Below are 25381 nucleotides of genomic sequence, written 5' to 3' on the forward strand. Positions count from 1 at the left end.
GCAAGCTGCTTAGGGGTAGAGATGGTGGGACAGAGATGACACAGGACAGGCAGGCTGTTTAGGGGGCAGTGATAACACAAACAAGCTGTTTGGGGGAAGAGATGACACAGACATGCTGTTGGGGGGCAAAGGTGGGACATTTTGCTTTTGAAGTTGTGGTGCCTCAGGGTCCTGTGGTTTCTACTTATATCCCTAGTGTGGTGTATGGGCACATGAGCTCCACCACGCAAAAAAATATATGGGGCTGGTGTTCAAATATTTTCAGGGCTGTTTTTTAGTCTGGCCCTATCTAGGATACCCAAAAGTGTTTGAAATCACACGTGAACCCTTATAATATGCATAGACAGTGTAACATCAGAGGCTTCTCTGGATGTGACATCATCACATGCGTTACCCCCATGTAACATGTAATTTGAAACTAACACATTGGGAATCTCTTAATGTCTGACTATGTAAAAAAAAAAAGTATGTTATTTTTTTTCTGCTTTACTAATAAGAAATATGCGTAACCCCCAGGCTACATTTAAAAACTATGAGGCGATACAGTGTTTGAAGAGATATAAACATTCCTTTCTTTTGCTTTGTGCTGCCCTTGCTGTGCTGCTTTTCTAAACCGCTTGAAGGGAGTCCCCAGTGCCATCTTGAGGATTTCTTGATAACAGAAAAATCTATTTCACTTTGATTTTGTAGCCTTCACATAGCAGTCCCTTAACCCATATGCCTAATGTATTCTTAAAAATACACATTACAATATTCACAATTTACTGCTATGTACAGTTAAAGCAAATGTGCCACTGGAAAAAATATTCAGGATTATCCCAAAGAGATGGCATCATTTTATTTTTTTCTGCAAGAATTTGTGTGCCATCCTTGCACAGAGACCTCTATGTTGGTCCAGTCTCAATATACAGTATGTGCAGTTGACATCCATCTTCAAGTAAATCAAATAGTCTTAAAATAGCATACTAGGGAACTATCGGGGTTTGACTCAGTTACATGGATTTTACACTAATGTCGTGGGCGAATTCACTGTGTCACACGGTCTGGGGATGGCATAAGGAAATCTAAGCTACTTCTTTTTGCATGTATATCACAGTTCAAATCCCTGCTTAAACAAAAGTGACAACTCAGAAGATTGTTTTCTTCTGGCAATAATGATTTCCATAAGGACCATAAATTAGAGTTATTTACTTACCACCATGAATAAGTCACTGTAAGAGAAGAGGCAACTCATATAACTTCCTCTATAAATTCATTTTAGGTCATATATTATTTGTCTATGTAAGGTATATACAGTATTTTTTAATGTGTCCCCCTAATTGTCGCTTTTAAAATATACAACATAGGCAACCCCTCTATACACTTATTTTTTGTACATTAGAATGTATACAGACTCTGTAGAAGAATCACGTTATCTCCCTCCCTAATGAATTCCTACTTGGCATATTAATGAATACATGTATGCATGCATACATTTAGACCCCTGCAGATCGACTGATTCATTATTAAAAAAAGGCTTGTCAATTTTCTTTTAATTCATGGAAAATCTATTTACATGTTTACAAGAAACCCATGGCATGCAGGGTTAGATCATGTAAGAAAATTCCATTAGAAAGATAAATAAATGAAATGATTTTCATAAAATGTAATGACACGCTATCTGATTAAAGCAAAACTTTTACATAATGCATAAGGTCTTGAGCTATGAGACCATAGTTTAACGATTTTGAAACATGCTCACTGGGATTGAATAGCTATGACTGAAGTGTCTTTTAAAGCAATTTTATCTATGCGATTTGCTATTCAATCTACCAGCAATTGCCTTTGGCAAAATGTTTTTTAGGTGAGTTGGAAATAGTCCTGGACAGACCATTGTGGGATGGGGCATTAGGAAGCAGAATCTTAAGCAAGAGCAGTAAAGCAGATGAGACTGAAGAGTGTCATCCCATTCCACAGTTGGGTCTTTCACCGGGCACTAGTTGGCTCAGCCAGGTCCCGGCATCAACCTCTAGTTACAGAACCTCGGCTCACTGTTTTAAATGTACATTGCGCAGGGCTAGATCAAACATTGACTGAAGTTGTACCTTCAGGATTGCAACCCACCAGCACTTCACTAACACTTTAGCAAACACCATAGTCATTTAAGTTCCTTCTGAGATAGGGGCACACAATGCATCTCACGTATAGGTAAGTCTCAAATTGGTCATAAGACCTAACATATGTTACATATAATATATATTTTTTGCTGGCTAAGTAAATCCATCATTTTAATTTCTTGATAAAAAAGCAGTGGTTTCTGTTCAGAGTTTCCTTTGTTACTGAGACACTTAGCAAGACACAAGAAATAGACTGTTGTGGTTGTAAGCAAACTGAAAAAGTTAAACTTATTCTCAAAGTATATTATTATTATTATTATTATTATTATTATATTTAAATTGGTTGTCCTAATATACATGTTACATTATCCATGTAAGCAGCATGACAGTTCCAATAAATAACACAATTAACATCTAACTTCGTCCATGCCTGGATTTATTATACTCTGGATTCTTTTGCACTGTTACAGCAATAGAATGTCCATTTACCTTATCTGTGTTTGTCTGAAGCAGTTTATTTATAAGTAATAAATAAAAAACTATTTTGCAGCTGTCCTGCATTTCAGATTCCCTTTCTGTTAGAAATAAAAGAGATATTATGTATCTTGCATGGCTCTGAATTTTACTGTTACTGATTATGATTTAAAGAATAGCTGGGGAGAAGCTCCTCGTTATATATCAATCATAGTGAGAGGGATGAATCAGATAAGGCTTTATCTTAAGGCTGCACACATCCTCAGTGTAGCAAACATGACACCATGTTTATGCAAATGACAGCAAAGTAAAATAAGTATACATTTTAGGGGAAAGAGGCCGTGTTTATGGAAAAAATATATCTGCACAGCAAACAGTGTCAATAATATGGCTAAGGCAGAAAACGGGGAGTTTAGAAGCTACTTACTGGGGTCTAAGATGGCCAGAAATAGGGCCCTAAATCGGATTCAACAATGTGTATATAGAGTATAATTTTTAAATAAGTGCATTGAAAGAGATGATCCATTGGCCTTAGATTGTGAGACTAGTTGAAGCCCAAGGAGCTCTAGCACCCAGAGAGGTCCATACTACATGACTGGTGGCACTGGTAAGAGCACAGAGCACCAACAGATCCTTCTGCTACATATTTTTTTCCATTTCATTTTCCCTTACCTGTTGAACTTACAATTTTGATAAAGCCAGTAATAATTACTATCCACTATAACAGGCTACAGTAGAGCCAGATCACAGAAGTGTTCTCTCTTTTTTCAGGGGAAATGAGATGGTGCTTTGGCTCCTACCATCCCTTGAAGACTTCAGTGGTTCCTCTTTTCAGACGTGGACCATGAAGATAGGGCTCTATAATGCAAACAGGGAAAAGAAAAAATGTCGGTGCGCTAAGCTAGTCACAGGCTCAAATAATACAAATGTGTAATACGAGGCCTACCAAACAGGTGTAAGCACGCTGCAAAAACAGTGTATTGGCTGTACAATGTATACAAAAAACAAAAACTGTCTGCGCTTCTTACCCTAATAAAGTTGGCAACAAATATATAAACATAATATAAATGAGAGGTTTTGGTTATATGGATTGGCCAAAGCATAATTAAGCTCACCCGCCACGTCAAGACACACTCTCAATAGGGTGAGAACCTACTCTCACCTCCTACATAGTGGGCACACAAAGCAGTTTATACTGCTACCAAAACCTTATTAATGTGTTGGGGGAGGTGCAATTAAACCTCCTCCCTATTAACCCCTGGACAGCAAGCTGCAACCAGACTGATGAGGAGCCAACAACCTCAAATATGTGCAAACAGGGAAAAGAAGAAATGTCGGTGCGCTAAGCTAGTCACAGGCTCAAATAATACAAATGTGTAATACGAGGCCTACCAAACAGGTGTAATTTGAGGTTGTTGGCTCCTCATCAGTCTGGTTGCAGCTTGCTGTCCAGGGGTTAATAGGGAGGAGGTTTAATTGCACCTCCCCCAACACATTAATAAGGTTTTGGTAGCAGTATAAACTGCTTTGTGTGCCCACTATGTAGGAGGTGAGAGTAGGTTCTCACCCTATTGAGAGTGTGCCTTGACGTGGCGGGTGAGCTTAATTATGCTTTGGCCAATTCATATAACCAAAACCTCTCATTTATATTATGTTTATATATTTGTTGCCAACTTTATTAGGGTAAGAAGCGCAGACAGTTTTTGTTTCTCTATAATGCAAAGCCAGGGAGTGAAAGAAAAGTGCTATATATCAGTTTAAGGAGAAAATGATTTGGACTCCAGAGATCCACTGTGACTCCTTTGTACTCCTTTTTCTTGGAAGCATTTGTACCTTGGGCTTAAATTTTTTTTTTAAATACAATAAGAAAATGTAATTTGTAAAATATCTGCGTTGTCTCATTTGCAAGTTAAGTTACAACAGAGCATAATTATTTTGCATTTGGGTGGTCCTGGGGGAGTGCTGAAAAATAACCCTTTGTTAAATGAAGGAAAAACTGTTGTTTGCCCAACACAAATCCCTCCATAATAATGTTAATTTATTCTACTCTTAATTAATATATATATTCTAAAACTCTGTGTAAAGGCATGCTGGTAAAGCTAGAAACTCTTTATAACAGTATTCCACTAATGCAAAGAGATTTTATACATATCTCTTTTGTGGTTTTCTGAAGTATCATAGAAGGCATTTGGGGTTTAAAGCATAAAGTACACCGAGTACAGACTCTTTAGTATGTATGACATATCCCAGATAATGTAATATGCATGAAACATTACAATTTCCTGTTTAACTAGCAATATGCAGAGATATTACCAATTAACAAAATAAGATTCTTAACATCCCATTACAACGGATTGACATTTAATATGCTTGACCATAGGGATGACCTTGACATCTACCAAATGCAAATGCGTTGACACGGGATATCTCTGGTTATGTGACCTCTAGAAAAAAAGAAGGCATTCATGTGGTGTGCCTGGAATTCAACCAAATTTATCATATGTATAACATGCATGAATTGATATGGGCTACCAAACCTTATGGGTGGCAATTGCATTAGGTAGGGTGCACAAATTATAAGCTCCCAAAGTGAAAAATAAAAATATATAAATAACAGTATAGTACAAAACAGCAGATTGGATGTACACGCTTGGCAGGAGTCAAATTGTGTTATATGACATGTAAAAGTGGTAAATTGTTCCTGATGACTTAGATTCAGTCCTAATAATTACATTTATTGATTTATACCACCATCATATTACTCAGCAATGTGATTGGCATGTAAAAATGTGGGTTGGACGGTTTGGTTATCCTTTAGGTCCATTAAGTAGCTTCTGCCGTGTAAGAATGTTTAGGACTTTGGTTGAAAGTTGAAATGGAGGGCTTGGAATGATAAGTGGTCTCAGGGAACGTGGGGAGGGGTTTTGAGGCGCTCAGCAACATGCATCTGTAGTGGGCTCCAAAATTTCTGATGATGACCATGATCTTTTTACAGTGGATGTGTTAGTATCATGTGAATTCTGTATTACATATGGGGCACGGGACATGGCTTCCCTTGATCCCAGCCTGCTCAGATTTATAGTTTATTCAGTAACTTCACCAATATTATTGCATACAACAATTTAAAATATTCAATCTGTCTCAGATTCAGGCTGCTAGATAAGCAAGTTGCAATCATATCTTCAAATTACAATAATATGTAATAATATGAAGTGACTTTTGTGTAAAAAAAAATGGTTGGTATGACCCAAGAAAGCACCCAAGCCACCACTAACCTCCGTGTAGTTGTGCTTTGTGGATCACCAGGAGATGAGTATATATGTTAGTGTTCCACCTCTTAAAGATTTGTGGCACCCTATAAAGCAAGCAATATCAGCCAATCACAGAATTCCATAGTGTAAGTGGGCCAGTTTTACACTTTTTGTCTTACCAAAAACAGTTATAGAAAACATCACGGGTGGTCTGTATATTTTATCTTAGACAGAAGGGCACAGAAAACGTATTGCAAGTAAACACACTTAAAAGTCAGAGACAATGATTTTGTTGTTTTAATAGATGACATATAGTAATCTGCTTGCATTGCTTTAGCAGCAGCCCCTCCGAAGCAGGGACTGATCATTCCTTCTAAGAGCTGGTAGAAGCAGGCAGCTACCTGTGGTGAATATATGATAATCTGCTGTAATGGCTTTAAGAAAATAAAAAAATAAAAAGATCCGAGAACACAAATAGTGTTTGAATAATCCATAAGCAGTCTTCAAGGGATTGAATTTTGAATAATGTTCAGATAAATGCATGATTCAAGTGAAATCACATAACAAGTGTGTTGGGGCTTGCAGGGATGCTGACATTCAGAAAAATAATTCTGTTTATTCAGATCTGTCTCTACTATTAAGGGCTGGATTTGGATAAATATGCACTTTTGAGAACAAACACAAATATAATTTTTTAAAACATTCACACTCTTAATCTAGCTATCTATCTATCTTTATCAAAGCTATCTATCTATCTACCTCTATCTACCTCTCTATCTATCTATCTATCTATTTATCAAATCTATCTATCTACCTCTCTATCTATCTGTCTGTCTGTCTGTCTATCTATCTATCTATCTATCTATCTATCTATCTATCTATCTATCTATCTATCTATCTATCTATCTACCTATCTATCTATCTATGAACCTGTCTATCTTGTGTTAACACTTGTGTGTATATAAACATTTTGTCCTGTATGTTTAATTACTAGTAGATTAGAAAATATAGATTGTAAATTTACAAAAAAACATAAAAATATTAAAAATACTAATTATTAAAAATAGAATGTATAAGGAGGTACAAAAAAAATGTTTATCAAGGAATCAATAGAGTTGAGATTTTGTACTGACATTCTAAGTGGTATCACAAGACTCATAAAATACATTATTACATGTGATGTGATAAATATACAGATAGTCTCCATGCATCTTGTCGATATTTTTCTCATCTTTACTTGTAAGGATATTGATGAAAACTTGCAACGTGCTAATATGGATTTTGAGATAATAAGAGAATACTTTAAACAACAGCTCCGAATGCCAATAATTTTCTTTACTTTCAAAAAAGTATTAACAAATTCACACAAAGAAGTAAAAAAACATTTTCCAAGTACCATTACACAGTATTTGCTTCCATAAAATGGTATATGATATTGGATTGTGTCCTTTAAAGTGATTCAGCCTATAAATATTTCACAACAACATTATTCATAATAATAAGAAACCAATTATTTAAAGTTTAAGGAATTGTTACCTGGTCAACAAATGTGGTAAAAATATAAAATGAGAAACAGCGCCAGACTGGGGATGACTAGGCTGCCCTGGCAGTTTAAGGTCAAAGGACGCCAAATGTCATCCATGCAGCTCCACATTACACTTCCATACACAGCATTCAGCCGCGTGTATTCATCCGGCAGCACGTGGAGTGACAGTTTCAGTAAGTATATGGCCCTACTGGCCACCGGCTCTGTGTGCCAGATGGTCAGTCTGGACTTGACGGCCAACTAAATGTGTAACATTTCAAGCCCAGGATTGCATAGTTGTATATGTACGACACAGAGTCTGTTACTACAGCTATAGCAATAAAGCATTTCAACCACACTACTCTTAGTTCATGTTGTTTGTCTATAGCCTAGTCGTAAAGAGTTTCTGAACTAAATTTGGAATGGTCAACGGATAATTTCTGCACAGGTAGGACATATATAGTAGGTCATGTAATAAAAAAAGAATGCAAACAAAAAAGACAAAGAATATTTTACAGGGCTAAATTTTTGGTTCTACGGAATATAGATGTATTAGTTATACACTGTCATACTTACGTCCGTACTTAAAGTTTGTACACATACACTTTCACCGAGGTTATTTTAAAGCATCAGATTAACATGTGATGTTGAGCAATAGCTAGCTAAACAATATCGAAAAACAAGGCCTTTTCATTGTCCCAAGGCAGATGTGCACTCAAGGGTAAGAGCTTACACATGGCATTATTACAAGTGCAGCAGATTTTACTTCCTCTTCTCGAATTATTTCTGTGCAGTTTGCATGCTACAGGCACAGTTTGAGGGACCACACAAACATTAGTAAGTGAAGGGTAACCGTAATTTACATTAAATCCACACGCTTTATTAAGATATGTAATACGCTTCTGAAACTGATATAAAGTATCATCAGTATCCCTCAGACTTGAAAACATCACGAGATATGTTAAAAAGTGAAACTGTTGAAATTGAATTATGAAATAGTATTGGCTTGTTCCACATTTGGAACTAGAGAGAAAAATCAGAAACTGGAATAAAGTTAACAATCCTTTTAAATGTGTTCTCTAACAATTTATTTTGTATTAATTTTACTTCAAATGTAGCTTTCTAAAAAAAAACCTTATACATATGCCAATACTGATACTTAAGTACTGTATTAAGTTGTATTTTTTCAAATATACTGATGTTTTCTAATTTATCTATCAATCACAGTGGTTGATTATGCAGTTATGTATTTTTTATAAGACACTTTATATTAGAAAGAAAAGTATGGGTTAGGAGATGTTTATAGATTTTCTGTTTTCTTTCTGAAAGATGGTTACTTTGTTCCACATGAATCAATATAGTTTTTGCTAAGCCTATCACTATAGATGACTGTAGTGCTGGCGTCAGAAAGCCAGCAGAACTAAAAAGGCAGCCATCCTCCTGATAGGGTCAGTCCTGTGGAACTGTTCCATGTGGTTTACTTATCTGCGCATTGTCGGTCTTTCCTAATCTGTAGCCTCACCGCCATGCATGGTCCTTAGGAAGGCCTCCTGAGGACGCTTCTGAAATACCTGGAGTGTGAGACACAGCAGTTCCAGTCTGTACTCTTAAATTAAGCAGGGTGTAGTGAGCTACTACGGCAGCTATACCTAACTTCTATGTAGTCTTCTGGGAACTTTTTATATTGTTATGCTGTTTCTGTGTGCCTTATACAGTGTAAGTGCATTATGTTTTCAAATTCATTATTATTGTGGCATGTTTCTGTTCCCATTTCTCTCCAGCATAGTACCTCTGGAATGTCATATGAAGAGCCCATTTAAAATATTAATATTTCTATAAGTGTGATATATAGAGAGAAGGTTCATGGAGGTGATATGGCTGTAATAAAGGGCAGAACAACACATGCATAAGAACTGAGTAAACCCCAAATTGACTTTGCATGGCTGGAAAGTAGGCAGGGTGTAGGCAAAAATAGATGGAACCTAGTCAGCAAGTGGAATGACCATACACCACTTTCCCTTCCGCTGTTTCACCCAGAGAATCCAGGTAGGACCCAGTAAATCCCCAGCTCAGATGTAGTAGCACATGTTGTAATACTTACATGAAAAGAAACAAAACATGCACAATATGTTGGATATAGGTGTCAATGTTAGGACTGAAAATAATCAAGACTGTGCCAATTTCTTTTTAAAATTTAAAGGAATTTAAAGGAGTATGAATTAATCTGCACCACACACATCTCTAGTGTCTCAAACTAGAGAAAGAAATGAATCTTAAATGAACAAAATGATAAGGTGCACTACAACATTGCACCTTCTAAATAAACCACCACAATATTAATAATAATACACAAAAATATATCAACTGGGGCTCAACAGCGCACACACAGAAAGAAAAAAAAAATAATCAATCACATCTCACAATAAAAGTAGCCAACTGTATATATAAATATAGGTAAATCGTTAAATTGCGAACGCACATTCGTTAGAGCAGAACACCGCTGTTCTGCTTCACGCAAAGACCCTTAGGGTAACCTTATCTTCTAGGCTCCTATAAACATGAAAAAAAAAACTAAAGATTAAAAAGTAATGTTTTAATTCAATAAAACGGATAAAAATCTCTTGCGTTGCAAATCGTTTTTGTAGTCCCATAAAACAGATCATATCCAGAGCTAGCAATATTGACAGGGAGAGAAATGTCAATTCATTCCTTTATTCCTTGATTGATGAATCTTCTATATGTGCTGTTGAGTCCCAGTGGATACCCTTTTGTGGTTTATTTAAGTTAAGTGTATTATTATTCATTTTGTGGTGGCCTCTTTAAAAATGTACTTACATTTAAAAATGTTAACTGCTGCCTTCTTTTAATGTTATAAACCTTCCTTATTTTTGGTAATGTATGACTGGTAGACCTGTCTTGCCTTCACAGCCCATATAATTAGCTTCGTTTTGTAACTGGCTTCAGTGAAGTGCTCACCTTAGGTACAGGGCTATGAGTCTCAGCAGGAATGAAACTTTTGAATCCCTGTTCATTAACCCCTTAAGGACAATGGGCGGTCCCTATACCCATTGAAAACAATGCATTTTGAGCCCCTGCATGTACGGGCTTTGTCATTAAGGGGTTAATGATAATTCCTTTTAATTACAATTGTAACAAAGACCTTAGACTGAATGAACTGCATAGATAACTTTATAATACATGTCATGTTGACATATTCTGTAAGATTTGAAGTTTTTTTTTTAACCTGACTGTATTTCAGTAGAGTTTTGTAATGTCTTAAGAAAGAATAATTATGATTAAGGTGATTGTACTGCGCAGAATGTTCCTTGAGTTCCCATACTAACAGGAAAATGATAGCTGCCATAATAATCTCTCCTACGGTCTGTACAGGCACTACAAGTGTTATTAGTGTGTGCTGTTGCAGGTTGAGTGCTATCACATTATGCTGTCATACCATCTCGATTATGGCACTACTAAAATTCCTCTTTTCCCCTGCTGTCCTCTATGTGTTCTGGACTATTAGACAATAAGCATGCTTAAGCAAATTTTTTTATACCGGGCTGTGATGGCATTGTTATCTGAACCTTGGTGTGGTAGCACTAACTTATATAGTATTAATAGTAGAAGCACGTCTATGTTGGGAATAATTTAGTGATCTTTATTTACTAAAGGGGTAGTAGAAGTATTATAAAACACTCATCCACAGACACCAGACAAGCCAGAAGGCTTGTTTTTCCCTCAGAAATCTCATGGTGCTGCCACAACCACAAGGGATTCTGGGTAGGCGCATGCAAATAAGGTAAACAAAATAAGGGTTTCCATCACCTTTTACCCACCATAACTTATGTTATGGTATTATTTACTAAACAAGCACTTGCAGGTTAGTTCCAGTGAGAGGAAGAATTCCATCCCAAACCCAAGTATGCAGTATAGAGGTTGAACTTGACACTTTTTTGCAAAAGTTGTTCATCTGGCAAGGCTTCATGGTAATTAAATAATGTGTTGAAACACAGTATTAAGGAAACACTCCCTGGCGTTTTCCAGAAAGTAACTGTCACGAAGCAAAGACCCGCTTCCGGCAGTCAAACAGCAGCTAGCCCGAACAACTGTCAGGTCAGTCCCGTCAGGCTGCTGAGGAACATGTGAAGCGCAATTTGGGGTGCGGTGGTGATGTGCAAGGAGCGGGGCTTACAAAAGCCAGAACTGCTATTCTGATTCACTGTAATGTGTTCCTGCTTTACCTATTTGATGAATCGGTTCCGGAAAGTTCTGCTTTGACTCCTGGCTTGTCCTGCTATTCTATGCCTTATGACCTGATCTGTGTACAATACCTGGCTATCCTGACTTCCCACTCTGTGCTTTTTCTGACTACCCATTTAGTGTACTTAACCTGGCTTTGGCTGACTACTTGTCCTGCATACCGGACCTGTCCTGGATTCTACCTGTAACACTACCAATGCTTTGCTACCTATACTCATACTCATTGCCATTACATATCTGCCTATACCCAAGCCACCACACTGTTGGGATCATTAAAGTCACTGTCCTCTTGCTAGGGCAAAGAACTCCTGTGGTGTGTACTCGTGGGTTGGTAGTCGTGACAGCAACAGCTTTGCTTTGTTGCATTCATGGGTTGCAAGGGTTGTTTGATGTTCTGAAGAGGATGAACGTACTATGTGGTGAAGAAGTGAATTTGATAGACATGAGGCTGTATGAAAGAAATGTTGGGAGATGGATATCTTGTATGCAGTTCCATCTGTGCATAACAAGAGTGGTAAATGTCAAACAGAACAAAGGGAGTGTATAGGGATGCCTTTTGAGATGGGAGATAAGATGTACATCTGGACTTACTGCTAAAGACAATGAAAGCAGATCAGTTAAAACTTTGCATTTTTGTCTTGAGGAAATAAAAAAACCTTTTAATACAACCCACAGAGCAGGGTATTATTATTATTATTATTGTTTACACTTTTATACTGTACAAAAGCAACATATGTACTGTTTATGTGTAAACTTTATAGTTTTTTTATTGTGATTACATGTTACATGTATTTCACATTTTATCTAAATAGATGAGAAATGATTAATGGAACATAACAACAGACTGTGGTTTAAGTGCAGCAGGTGTTATCTGAAGACATCAGGGATATAACTCAAGGAACAAGGGAGTGGGCTTCAGATGTAATAAGCCTAGAAATTATTTTTTCAGACTATATCATACATTGTTTAAATATGCTGACATTTGTGATATTGATGGAGACTGACCTTAAAAGAAAGCCTTATGAAATGGAATATGGGCAAAAATAATAGACAATGTTATTTTTATTTTGGGTTAATTGTGTGGGTTCGGCTACTTTAAATGGCTGTAATATCTCAGAACATTTTTTATATGATTGGAAGAAGGTTCAAGCTTGGGTATATATTTTCATGGATTTATGAGCAATTACAGAAGATTATGTGTTCAGTTATTTAGAGGTTGACCTAGATGTGGAGCCATGTAATAAAGAAAAGAGTATAGTAATACTGGTGACTCTATGCCAACATTATATAATGACATTCCAGCGCAATGTAATAAGGAACCTAGTAGCAGCACAGTTCAAGATAATTAGATAGTGGATTAGTAAATTTTTTGTAAAGCTTAATGGGATGATCCCACATAATAAATAATGTCATAAATGCTGTTGCTGTTCAACCTGGAAAAATCTTAACTTACCCTTATTTTGTTATGTATAATAACCTGATTGAAAAAAACAATTATTTAGCAAAATTTCCTGCAAATTATTTCTTTAATGAGTCCTTAAAAGGTTTTACTGGACTAGGTACATGCTGCTATCACAAGTTATTGCTCCTCATGCCCTGAATACCAATGCACAACTCCTGTTAAAGAGTTTCAAAATCCATTGGGGTTGTTTAAGCTCCCCAAAAGTTAAGGGATCTGTAGGTTACAGTAAAAGATGTAATAATATTCTGGAAGGTATGAAGAGAGAATATTAGGGCCAATGTAACAGAGGGGATCGGTGAGATAAGAAAAATATAAAACAAAACCCTGAAAATGGGAGATATAGATATAAACATTTCTTAATTTTTTTTTTTATATTTTCTTTATATGTATATGTAACCTATACATTTGCAGCTTTGTATAAGAATGACTTGATGTGACCACTATCTGAAAATTTTCTTTCAATATACACAAAGGTGTAACTGGTGTCGTTTTGAGAAAATCTATGGTTTTTTTACAGCTGAGACTTTAACTTTAAGAAATACTTTCAATAGTGGTTACATCAGGAATTTATTACACATAAGCTAGAGTCAGCCATATGGCTACCTAAGCAATTCCATGTATTGTCTTTATAAATATATATATATATATATATATATATATATATATATATATATATATATAAAGACAAACACCCCATCTCATCCCCAAGACTCCCAATGCTAAAAATGGCTATATAAAAATTAGCAGACATCACTAATCTTTCCCCCAGAGCCACCCAATACTAAAAAAATAAATACAAAATAAAATGTCTAATGCACACTTTCCATTTGGCCCCTGATAGTGATGTGCATACATTAAAAGTACCCAGTGCCACCCCTGGTGTCGGTGGGTTAAATATTAGGGTCATGATAAGGTTCTAAAATGATTCTGCAGTTATTCTGCAGGAAAAAACAATTTCACTGAATATTCTTTTTCCATAACAGAGAGCTGATATTAAATAAAATTGTACTTTCTAATAGAATAAGCAATAGTGAATTAAAACCCAAAATGGCCACTAAGGAGCTATGTACTGCAGATATGTTGTAAATTAATAATCTTTTTAATCCCCAGAGGTAAATCATCCTGCTTCAAATCAAATCAAGACAGTCTTGCAAAATGTCATGCTAAGCTTCAATAATTAAGAAACTTGAGGTGCTCCTCTTGTTACAAAACTTTACTTCTCGCCACTGACTAGGGCCGCCCCAAGACAAAATGCCACCTGGGGCGAAGTTTAAAATACCACCCCCCCCATTATCTACCCTTCCTCTCCCTCCTTGCCGTCCCCCCATTATCTACCCTTCCTCTCCCCCCCTTGTACTTACCTTTCAGCAGTCCTGCGGCGAGTCTCCCTGCTCGGTCTCGGTGCCAGCTTGTAATGCTGAGCGCCGGAAATGATGTGCAAAGTGCAGTTGCCCCACTCGGCTCCATTGTCGGGCCGGCCCTGCCACTGACTTACACATTTCAAGGTTCTGAACAATCTAGGTAAAGTCCATAACACATAAATAGTAATAACTCCCCACATATAGGTCCCAAGTCCCATATACAACCAAGAGGACAATATTAATATTGTCTGCCAGAGGGGAAGGTTAGGCATCCTGCTGACTCAGATCCTTTGGGCTAAGATTAACTTAGTACCTGTGAGAGAAGGACAGCTTGTTACTCTGGCATGAAGGATGAGGATGCAGGAAAGCCAATATGGAGCCCTCATGTTAGGTCTTCCTGGGCGCTCACCACTAGTGTTGTTTTGGGTGGGAGATAAACCCTACCAGGCACTGTGGTTGGGCCAGTAAGGACACCATAAGACATGGACACTTCCCCTGAACTTTGTTTTTCTATTGCTTTTGCTTATTGGCTTATGGCTGGTCGGCGAGGGTCATGGAACATCAGACATTGCCAAAATGGCTTTTTTGTCCCCCTGCACACTCTCACCTTCTCCATCTTGACTGACATGGTTAAAGAACAACACCCCAAACTTTTAATTTAGATGACATCCGGCTGTCTGTGGTTCCTTACTGGCTGTGGCTTGGGCTTGTGATCCTCTGAAAACACAGATCTAAGATCTAAAATAAAATATTAAAAAAATGTAGAGAATAATTGTTTAATGCCTAAATGTTTAAAATAATCAAGTAATGTTTCAAAATATCAATAATATTAACAATAATAATTTTGCTGTCTAAAAAGGTTGAGGATCCACAGCTGCCTGGAATGAGTATTTGGAAACTTATTTCACACTTTATAATAGAAAGACTATAGAAAAGCACTGAATCAATTTAATGCAGGAGCAAAGTTTCAATTTATATTTTATTACTTTTTGAATACCAGTGTTGATAACATTTTATCTTCAATTGCATGTCTCCAGCAAAAAAGGCACTGTTTTCCCCTGGGAAATTCCATCAGCTTACTAAGTATATCCAATCATTGCCCAGGGCAGTAAACTATGGCACTGGCAATGTGATTAATGCCAGAAAACTGAAGAGTGTGATTATGACAGGCTGGTTTGCATATCCCAAATCTATTTGTTTTATGTTAATACCTGGGTATTTCAACACTCACTAGTCTGGACATTTCAAGATGATTAAAGAGATTCGGATTTATTTTCAAATGTTTGCCGTAGGTGTTCTTGTTATGCCACTCTTGATCTTTAGTAACAAGCAGTGTAGCTTTTGTACAAGTGAAGGAAAAACACATCAAATATTTATTAAACCCAAAATATGTTGCAGTGTTGTACAAGAGCTCTCCCCTGGAACTCTTCCTCAGGTCAGAGCTGAAGCTGGCTGTATGTGGCCAAATCTCCTGCAAGCCAAAGAGCTAGGGAGGAGGGAAAGGGACAAATGCTAACAGTACTGACTTTCCTCATGCATTGGAAATGGGGGGAGATGATAATTAAGGAGTCACAACTACCATATGCATCTCTAGAGTGTTTACTGGCATCCCTCTGCATACTCATATACACACACACAGACATACAGACAATAATGGACACTAGATTATCCAGTAGAGCACCAGGGGCAATACCAAAGCCGATGTCTAAGATGCCTAGACAAGTATGGAACCCTAATGGAGGGCACAGAGAGGATTAACAGGTTGAACATGCTGAGTTTCCTTCCCTTATGAATTAAGTCTAATGGTTTAATCATGGGTGGCCGTAATTTGCTGCATTGTTTAGGGCCCAGAGGTTACTGACTCTGGCTATTAACCCCTTAAGGACAATGGGCGGTCCCTAAACCCATTGAAAACAATGCATTTTGAGCTTGTACATGTACGGGCTTTGTCATTAAGGGGTTAATTCATGTTTTACCAACATTTGCTTAATCTTTGGTTTGAAAAAAAAACAAAACATTATTCTATGTAAACTTTTTATTTCTAGTAGAATAAGCATTTAACATATGACATACACAGAAGCTAAATTGCTTGAGAAAGTTGAATCATAATGAGTTGACCTGTCAGTGATCCCTGAGAGTCATGCAAGGGACTGTCTTAAACTATTACGCTGAACGCCAAACATCCTTGGAAGCTTCAGGTAGAATAATGCATGGAAGGCAAGCAATCGTACACCAGGCATAATTGGGCTGCACTGTATGTATTTACAGTATTGGAGTGATTTACTTTGGGGATTCTAGAGAAATTACAATGTGTGGCTTATATCCATAACATTTCAATGCTCTCTGTTTTTCTTCAGGCCAGTTTCATTACAAGATTGGATATGAATTGCATTTGTAAAACAAAATATCTCATTTTATGCTGTAATCATTGTTTGCTACAAGTCTTGTTTTAGATCTTTTTACAAAAACATGTCTCAGAACTAATCTGCAGTATTTTAGCTGATTACTGGAAAACTAAATTCAAACAGAAACACATACATACATTTTGTTCTAAACTTCATACTTAATAAAATGATAGATAGATAGATAGATAGATAGATAGATAGATAGATAGATAGATAGATAGATAGATAGGTAGATAGATAGATTAATGCATGGATAGATATAAACAATTTAAGACATGAAACTGCCTTAGGTGTATTTTGTATTTCTCTCCTATTTTGCAACTTGTGTGCAGACCACGTTTTTATTTAGACTTCATGAGACAATGTTACCCAGGATTTACAAGCATTCCATTCAGGGCTGCCTTTTAAATATTATTTTAAACAACATTAGGAATATTTACCTATTTTGGTAAAATAAAATATCTGAAGGTTACACTAGCTGAAAATGAACCTACATGTCTTGCAGATATTTCATGAAGATGAATATTTAAAAAAGCATTCTATATTCATAAACTACTATAATATTATAGGACATTGTATTTTGGCTGAAATGTGCTTGTAAATAACCACATAAGTGGGGATGTGTAAGATGTATCCTACTAGTGGCATGTTTTACATGCCTACCCTATTTATACTATTAGTACATTTAATATTTTCTTTTTATGGCTAATCCATCTTTTCACTCATTCCACCTTATAAAAACTAGCACACATAAATAATTTTGCTTGTAACTATTTTGATTCTAGTGTAATAGTAAAGGAAACAAAAAAAAAAGAAAAAAAACTCACTACCTTAACAATTAATACTTTTTACCTAAAATGATTAATCCACACAAGCATCTGGAACAAGATTTTATTCTATTTATTTATAAATAATGGTTCCAAAAGATCAATATAAAATCTGGAAACCATCATTTTGCTATAAGAAACTGTATCCAATCATTTAGCTGACTTATTACCTTATCATTTCTTGAATAGAACCCATGATACTCTACGATATAAATCACTTTTCTAAAGTCTTTGTTATAAAAGCATGTCAATTTCAAAATAACTATCACAAAAATATGCACTTCTTTTGTGAAATAATAATTTCTCTATGATTAACCCCTTCACGGCAAAGCCCATACATGTACGGGCTCACAACGCATTGTCCTTAATGGGTTTAAGGAAAGCCAGTTGTCAAAGATAATTACCATGATTGTCTCTGTTTATTATCCTGAACAAGGCAAACTGTGATAGTCACAAACATGCTTATTTTTTTCTGAAACATATGAATATAGGCTGAGTAATCTAGGTAGGCACTGGTCTTGTTATCATACGGGAATCCGTAAAAAATAAGCTACCTAGAGCTGGGCAAATACTAAAAAATGCATTCCCGGGCTGTTTTAAGCCTGAAAGTGGGCAGAAACAGTCAGTTTTCCCCTACTAGCATCACATTGTACACATGGGTTCCTGAAAAACAGGAATATTCTGAGCAGTCATGTGAAGTGGGGTGTAAAGTGCTAGTTTTGGGTCATTTTCATCGATTCTCATTTATAACAGAATTTAACAGAAATGAACAAAGTAACATGAATCCTATAAAATAATCTGATAATCTAGTTGATGGATATGTCAAAGCAGGACTCAAAATATTAAATGCAATATTTAGGTATACTTAGTATATGAATAACTGATTCTAAAAATTTCAATAATATTCAATTCATTTAACTTTTGTGCATAAAGTATACACATTTTTGATTGTGCCAATTACATTTTGTGATTATGCTTTAACGTTTCATTTGAATACATCCCATGTTAAACATTAATTCACATTACAGAAGTAATATTAATCCAAAGTATAAAGTGCAAAGTACTTAATGGCTTATATTAATGATTTTTAAATTGTAAACACAATATTTGCCTATTGTCTTAACAGGATACACCATGAGATATAGCCATCCTTTAAATGACTGATTAGCTAAGATAATATTGATTTTAATATACATAACTATATAACCAATGTATATTCTGTTTCTGATGAGCTACAGCTAATGCGATCTTCTATTAGACTGCCATCTCCTAACTGTATAAACAGCTAGAAATCCAAGACAGACCTCTTTTAGCTGTATAACTAAAGTATGACTTCCAATGCATATGCATTATATACAAAGAGATATACCAAATTTCCCCAAAAATGATTACATTGAAATAGAATTAATAAACACAAAAGTACAAGGTTCTTGGTGGGAGAGAAAATGGCAATGCTATGGTAAGACTGTTTCCTTTTCATTCATTGATGAAACTTTTGAGTAGGTTCTATGGGAGAGGCGTGAATGAATGGTATCTTCACTTAATGCATTATCCATTCTAGATAAGACACTCATCTTAAACTTCTTAAAGTCCTGTCCCAGAATGACATATAATATGGGGTTTATGCAGCTGTTGGCAGAAGCCAGAAAATATGCAATAGGCATGCCAATCTTCAATGGTTCGTACATAATTTCCATAATGTTGAGCACGTGGAATGGGGTCCAGCAAATGAAGAATGCTACAATAATGGCTAGAATGATTTTAAAGGGTTTCCTGGACTTTGTAAGTCTGTTTCTCTTGAGTTTGTAGACAATGATGACATAGCTGACTAAGATAACCATGAATGGGATCACGTATCCAAGCACAAATCTCACTACGTTAAATGCAATGTGTACCTGTTGTGGATTTGTCATACCTGACAAGGTAAAATTCAGGAAACAGACGGTTTTTTCATTTCTGAATTCAATATCACGAAAAACCAAAGTAGAAGAGCCCAAAAAGAAAGCAATAATCCACGCAGCTGCACAGGACAAACTGGCAAGTTTAACTGATCGATGATTTTGAGACCAAACAGGAAATTTAACAGAAATGCAGCGATCCAAACTTATAATTGTCAGTAGAATCACACTGGTGAACATGTTCTGGACCAAAATTAACGAATTCAGCTTGCAGGCGACTTTACCAAATATCCAGTTGTAATCCAATGCCGCATATATTATAGTCAGTGGCAAAAAAAAAGAAAATAAAAAGTCAGTGATGGCCAGGTTAAGTAGCCAAATAGTATTCACTGACTTCTTCATCTTGAATGCTATTATCGCAATAACAAGGCCGTTTCCAATGGTACCCATGAGACATACAATTCCGTACAGTAGAGTAATAGCGATCTGTACCAAGTTTTCATTGCTAGTTTGATTGTCGGTTTTGGAAACTGCACCTGGGAAGTCATTATTGTCATCGTAATAATCTCCATAATGGGCATAATTTACCTGGAAAAAAATATGTTTATAAATCATATTGAAAGGAGATATGTTTACACATATTACAGAACTCCTTCTTCTTTTTTTTAGCACAGTTAGTACAAGTTTTAACTTTGGGGAAACATATGAATAGTTGCCATTGTTTTACATGTATGTTTGTATAAATCAGATAATGTCTGATTAATGGTATCTTTAGATTTACAATAGTATTTTATTTGCTTGTGAAGAATCGTTTGCTTTTTCTTCGTAACTAAGGTCAAATGCATTATTGGATGGATTCCTTTACTAGTTCCTTCCTGTGATCATTCTCAGGCTCTATTTTTTTAGAATGAAACATAAAGTTTAATTACAGTTGGTGTTAATGAATAGTCAGAAGGGACAGAACCATTTAACTGACGTTTACTATAGCATCTAAAGTATCTTACCATGGAAGTGGAAGGAATTTCATATACAAATCACGTTAACCGTCATTCATCGCTAGTATTTCTATGAATACACATTTAAAGATCTTGAAATCATCAATGATTAATACTAAATACGTGAATTCATTGAAAATATGGGTCACATCTATAAATCTGTGAGCTAACAGTCAACTAAATAAAGTGATTAATGACATAGTTTGTAGGGGCCTTGCATACTTACTGTTTGAGGTGTTGTGAATGAATCCATAAAGAATGATGTGGATTGGTCAAGATAGCTGGCAATCAATCTACGAAACAAAAAAACTGAGATGGGTCACATAGTTATACATTTTACTGTTTGTAAATTGTTGTTGAAAATGAGCAGAGCCTAGTCTGGGTCCCCAAAATTAATCTTGGGGCACAGGTATTAAAAATTCTAAGGATTTGTGATGGTCATGGACTTCCACAAACCATTTCATAAAACATTCTTATATTAAGTTAATTAAAATGGCCTTTGGAACATTGATTAAATTATATCTTCTGACTGCACATCTCACTTTATGTCTCATATTTCGGTACATCGGGCAAACATTTTATGATTCCTAGCATTATACAGAATGCAAAAATTGCATCCTTGAAAAATAAAATTTACAAGGTGAGCATGCGGTGATGGATGAGAATGGAGCAGGGTAAGAATCAGATACATTTTTTATCTCAAGGTGGGAATGGTGCCATTTTTTAATGCAGCATAATGGAGATATATTTCTCATTCTTTTCATTTATTGACCTTCAGAATGTATTTAATTTGAACCTAGAACGGAAAGTATGACAAATATTGTACACACTTTTGTTAACTATTGAACATGTTGGTATTTTTGTCATTTAGCCTAGGCAGACCTTGATAGTTATATAGTTAAATAGACAATTTGGTTGAAAAAGAAATAAAGTCCATCAAGTTCAACTATTTGACAAACACATATTAGTTGAACAAGAAGAAGGCAAAACAAACCCACTGAGGCTGTAATGTCATCTGAAAGGGAAAAAAATTCCTTCTTGACTCCAAGGCAGTCGGATTCACCCTGGATCAACATTACCTTATCTACTTTTGCTTCTGATAACCCTGTATGCATTTCATATATAGAAAAACAGCACTTAATATCTGTTTTTGATAACTGAGCTGTAATAACTTCACTATACAAATGTAACTTTGCAGAACATACATAGTGGGGGGGTGAACTGGGTAATAATAAGCGGTAAAGCAAACCTGATTCAGATTTTGTAGCTCTGCTCCAGTTTTATATTTCACAGCATCCATTTTCCTTACTTAGTCAGGAAGTTCAAAATGGCTGGAGGAGCTGGAGGAGCACACTGTATATCTAGTAGTGACTTAGGAACTGTTATTATGTAACACGTTTGCAAGACATCTGTTTGCATTACATAATACACAATAAGCCAGGAATATGTTGGTAAACCATTATATATGGTGTTAGAAAACTTATGGATCCTTGTTCAAAAGCGAGCTAATTTACTAGGTCGGACATGGCCAACCTTCTGGACAAACTAGATGCCTGCAGGGGCAGTATGTGAAGTCTATCTAAGCCCCAAACAAGGGGTGTTAATGAGGTAGGAGGATGAGGGAGTCACAATATTGTCTAGGGGATCAAAAAACTAATATGTATAGCAAATAATGAGGAACTAGCATTGTACTCTTATTTGTCATTATTGCATATACATACCAATATGTATATTTCATTTTTCATTGATCTCACAGAATCATACAAACATTGCAATCTTAGCTCTAATGCTAAAAAGCCTTAAATTTGTCTTGATAAAAATTGGTCACTCACATTGTTCCACAGGGGCAATTTGTCAGTTACAGTCCCTATCAATTGCAGATAAACATAAATAAATGACTTTTTGCTAGCAGTTCACATGTCAAAAAATGATTTAGATAAATGTCCCAAAGACACTGATAGACCTGAAGTAATTGTGATCTATGAGAAAAATAACCTTCATCGGTGCTCCAATGTTTTGACTGACCTCCGAGAGAGAAGACAAATGCAGTTTATTAGAACATACGTATTCTGTAGATTTGTCTACTAGATCCTTAGCAGTTTATACCTAACACAAATAACTTATATTTTGACTTCAAGGACTTCAAGAATGTTAAATGTGTAGTTTGTATATTTTAATTTCATTATTTTAGCTTAAATAGTAAAGGTAAACTAAATCATGTAGAGTGAGATCTGCATTGACCATAAGGCGCACAGTAGAAATACTGACAGCAACGGCAAACAAGTTGTCCACTGGTCTTTTCTTGCATGCAGTAAGAACATGGTCTGTGATGGTCACAGAATATTACTCTTTCTTAGAAACACTAATATTTTTTTAGATGTGAAATATTTGTGTAAGTAAGTGTGCCTTAACATATGTTATATATATATATATATATATATATATATATATATATATATATATATATCTACCTCCCAACATTTCAAAATGTGAAAGAGGGACACTTTTTTTCACACAATGTCACGCTTGCATCGCCACTTAAAACACGCTTCATTTTTGTCAGCAGTCATGCATATTAAAAATAACCAACACATTGAATTGAATTCCCATGAGGCTCAGCCAGACATACTACTTCCATGATGCTGGCATCATGGGAAGTGCAGCAGAAAAGGCAGAAAAAACCCCATCTGTTTATATATATATATATATATATATATATATATTACACTATAATAATAATAATTACTATTATGCAGAACAGGATTAATATGAAATAAAGCATCAAGAAAACAGGAAAAAGTAGAACAATTAAAAAAGCATCCAGATTATTATTGGAGTAGCATATTATTCGAAAGAGGTGGTAGAAATTCTGAATACAGGACAAGGTAAGAATCCTACATAATACAAAAGGTAAGGAACTTCATTCAATTAAAGTGTTTATTTTACTGTTCCAAAAAGGGGATGTGATAACGACAATAAACAAAAAAAACACATTAAAGAAAAATGACCATGATTCATAGTTAGTCTTGGTTTCTTGTTATATATACATACATCATTCTACTGAATTAAGAATCTGGTTAAAAGTTGTTTTTGTGAATATATTCTACAGCATCAGGTGTAACATATTTGTTTTCCGAGACCATTGACCACCAATTTTAACCATAGCATGGTTCTTTTTATCTTCTTAAGTGATTAAAGTGGTTGCAAACTGCAGATTTTTCTTAACACAAAATATATATATTTTTTTTAATATTATTATTTTGGCCCTTTTATAGGCAGATATGCAAGTTGTTTTTTTTTGTCCGGTCTTTCTCATCAAACATCCCTCAAACACATACAACAAATGCAGAAGTCCATGCGTTTGCTTTGTAATGTTTCAGGAGACTGTGACCTTTGTTTTTTAAAGTCCCAGTATTACTGAAAAGGAGAAAGTTAAGAATATTTCCTTTCGTCTGCTGTGAATCCATTTGTAAGATGGCAATGTGAAAGCTAGTGTTCCATTAACAAGACCATTTAGATAGCATCATTAACCAGAAGCATTACACGTCAGATATGTGGCAATGGGACCTGCTGATATTGTTGTTTCCATTGGATCATCAAATTTTATTTCACCCTCCTGTAATAAAGTGTTTGTAGTCTAGGCATTCAAAATGATTTATAGCCTTTTTGAAAACAAAGACCTATTTAAATGGTTGCTGTTTCTTTTTTTGTGAAACACTATAGAATACTTGGAAGTCTTCTGTATAATGGCATGGAAATGGCTAAAGTTATAAGGGGCAAGGGGGTGGATTGGGACAAAGACCATATGTTAAAATCTGAAATGTTATTTTTTAGATAATATGAGATATTAAATCAATTTTTTTTACCTGTGGATTCTTGTTTTGAATTGGATGTGAATTGGAATTTGGATGTGGGGGGGGGCATCCATTTCACTTGTAAGTGACCCGGCCTTTCTAGGGGTCCGTTCAGAGATACAACAACTTCTCAACTTTCCTAATTGGCTGAGAGATCAGAAGCCTCTATTGATTGGCTAAGCACCTCTTCACACAGAGCTAAGTGTAAGCTGTAGCACCAGGTAAGAAACCACTGTGGGTCTGATATGTGTGTATGTGACTGTGTGTGAAATGTCTGGTACGCTTGTCAGTGTCCCCAAACAGCTTGTCTATGCCATCTGTGTCCACAAAGAGCTTGTCTGTGCCCTTTCTGTCCCAAACACATTGTCTATTCTGCCTCACTGACAAAGCTGTGAGATATGGGTTCCTGAGACCAACTGCTAAGTCTGTATTGACCAGTACTCACACAATGAAAGTTCAGCAGACAGTGTCAACTCAGCAAAACTGACATGTAGAAGAGGATCTCAGTAAAGTTTTAATCTTCAGGCTGACAATCCTTGTAAATATGTACAGATATGCAGATGAAAAGACAGTAGTTCTTGCTAGCAAATCACATAAAATGGCTGCTAACAGCACCAGAATGAACCGGAAAGGGGAGGGGCTAGCTGAATACAACCTGACTAAGGGAACCCAGCAGGGACAAATAACATGAAAGCCAGTAGCAAACAGCATATATATCAAAATACAAAATAAACCATGAGTCATGAGAAATGACATTGTCTGTGCCATCTTTGTCCCCAAACACCTTCCCTATGACATCTTTGCCCCCGAACAGCTTGTCAGTGCCCCAAAACACCTTCCCTGTGCCTTTTTTAGCCCTAAACATTACTTGTAACAAAACAATGGAAAGTTTAATCATTTTGAAAAGGAATCTGTATTCTCTACTGTTCATTCATCATTACTTGTTGAAACATTTTTCTAAATTCCATGCTAA

The 25381-nt window shown here is 35.9% G+C and overlaps 1 protein-coding gene across 1 annotated transcript; it reads right to left on the bottom strand.

Annotated features, from left to right (window-relative positions):
- Window positions 1-18974: 18974 nt before the first annotated feature.
- On the bottom strand, window positions 18975-20174 carry LOC128472227 (chemerin-like receptor 1). The gene has a single exon (XM_053454229.1). It carries the CDS (start codon window positions 20172-20174, stop codon window positions 19116-19118), a length of 1059 nt encoding a protein of 352 aa, XP_053310204.1. The 3' UTR covers window positions 18975-19115.
- Window positions 20175-25381: the final 5207 nt, after the last annotated feature.

Source organism: Spea bombifrons, chromosome 1 (genome assembly GCF_027358695.1).
Source record: "Spea bombifrons isolate aSpeBom1 chromosome 1, aSpeBom1.2.pri, whole genome shotgun sequence".
Taxonomy (NCBI): Eukaryota; Metazoa; Chordata; class Amphibia; order Anura; family Pelobatidae; genus Spea; species Spea bombifrons.

Bases quoted from the DNA above. Each gene is read 5' to 3' on its own strand.
- LOC128472227 (XM_053454229.1), bottom strand. From the start codon at position 20,174: ATGATTTATAAACATATTTTTTTCCAGGTAAATTATGCCCATTATGGA.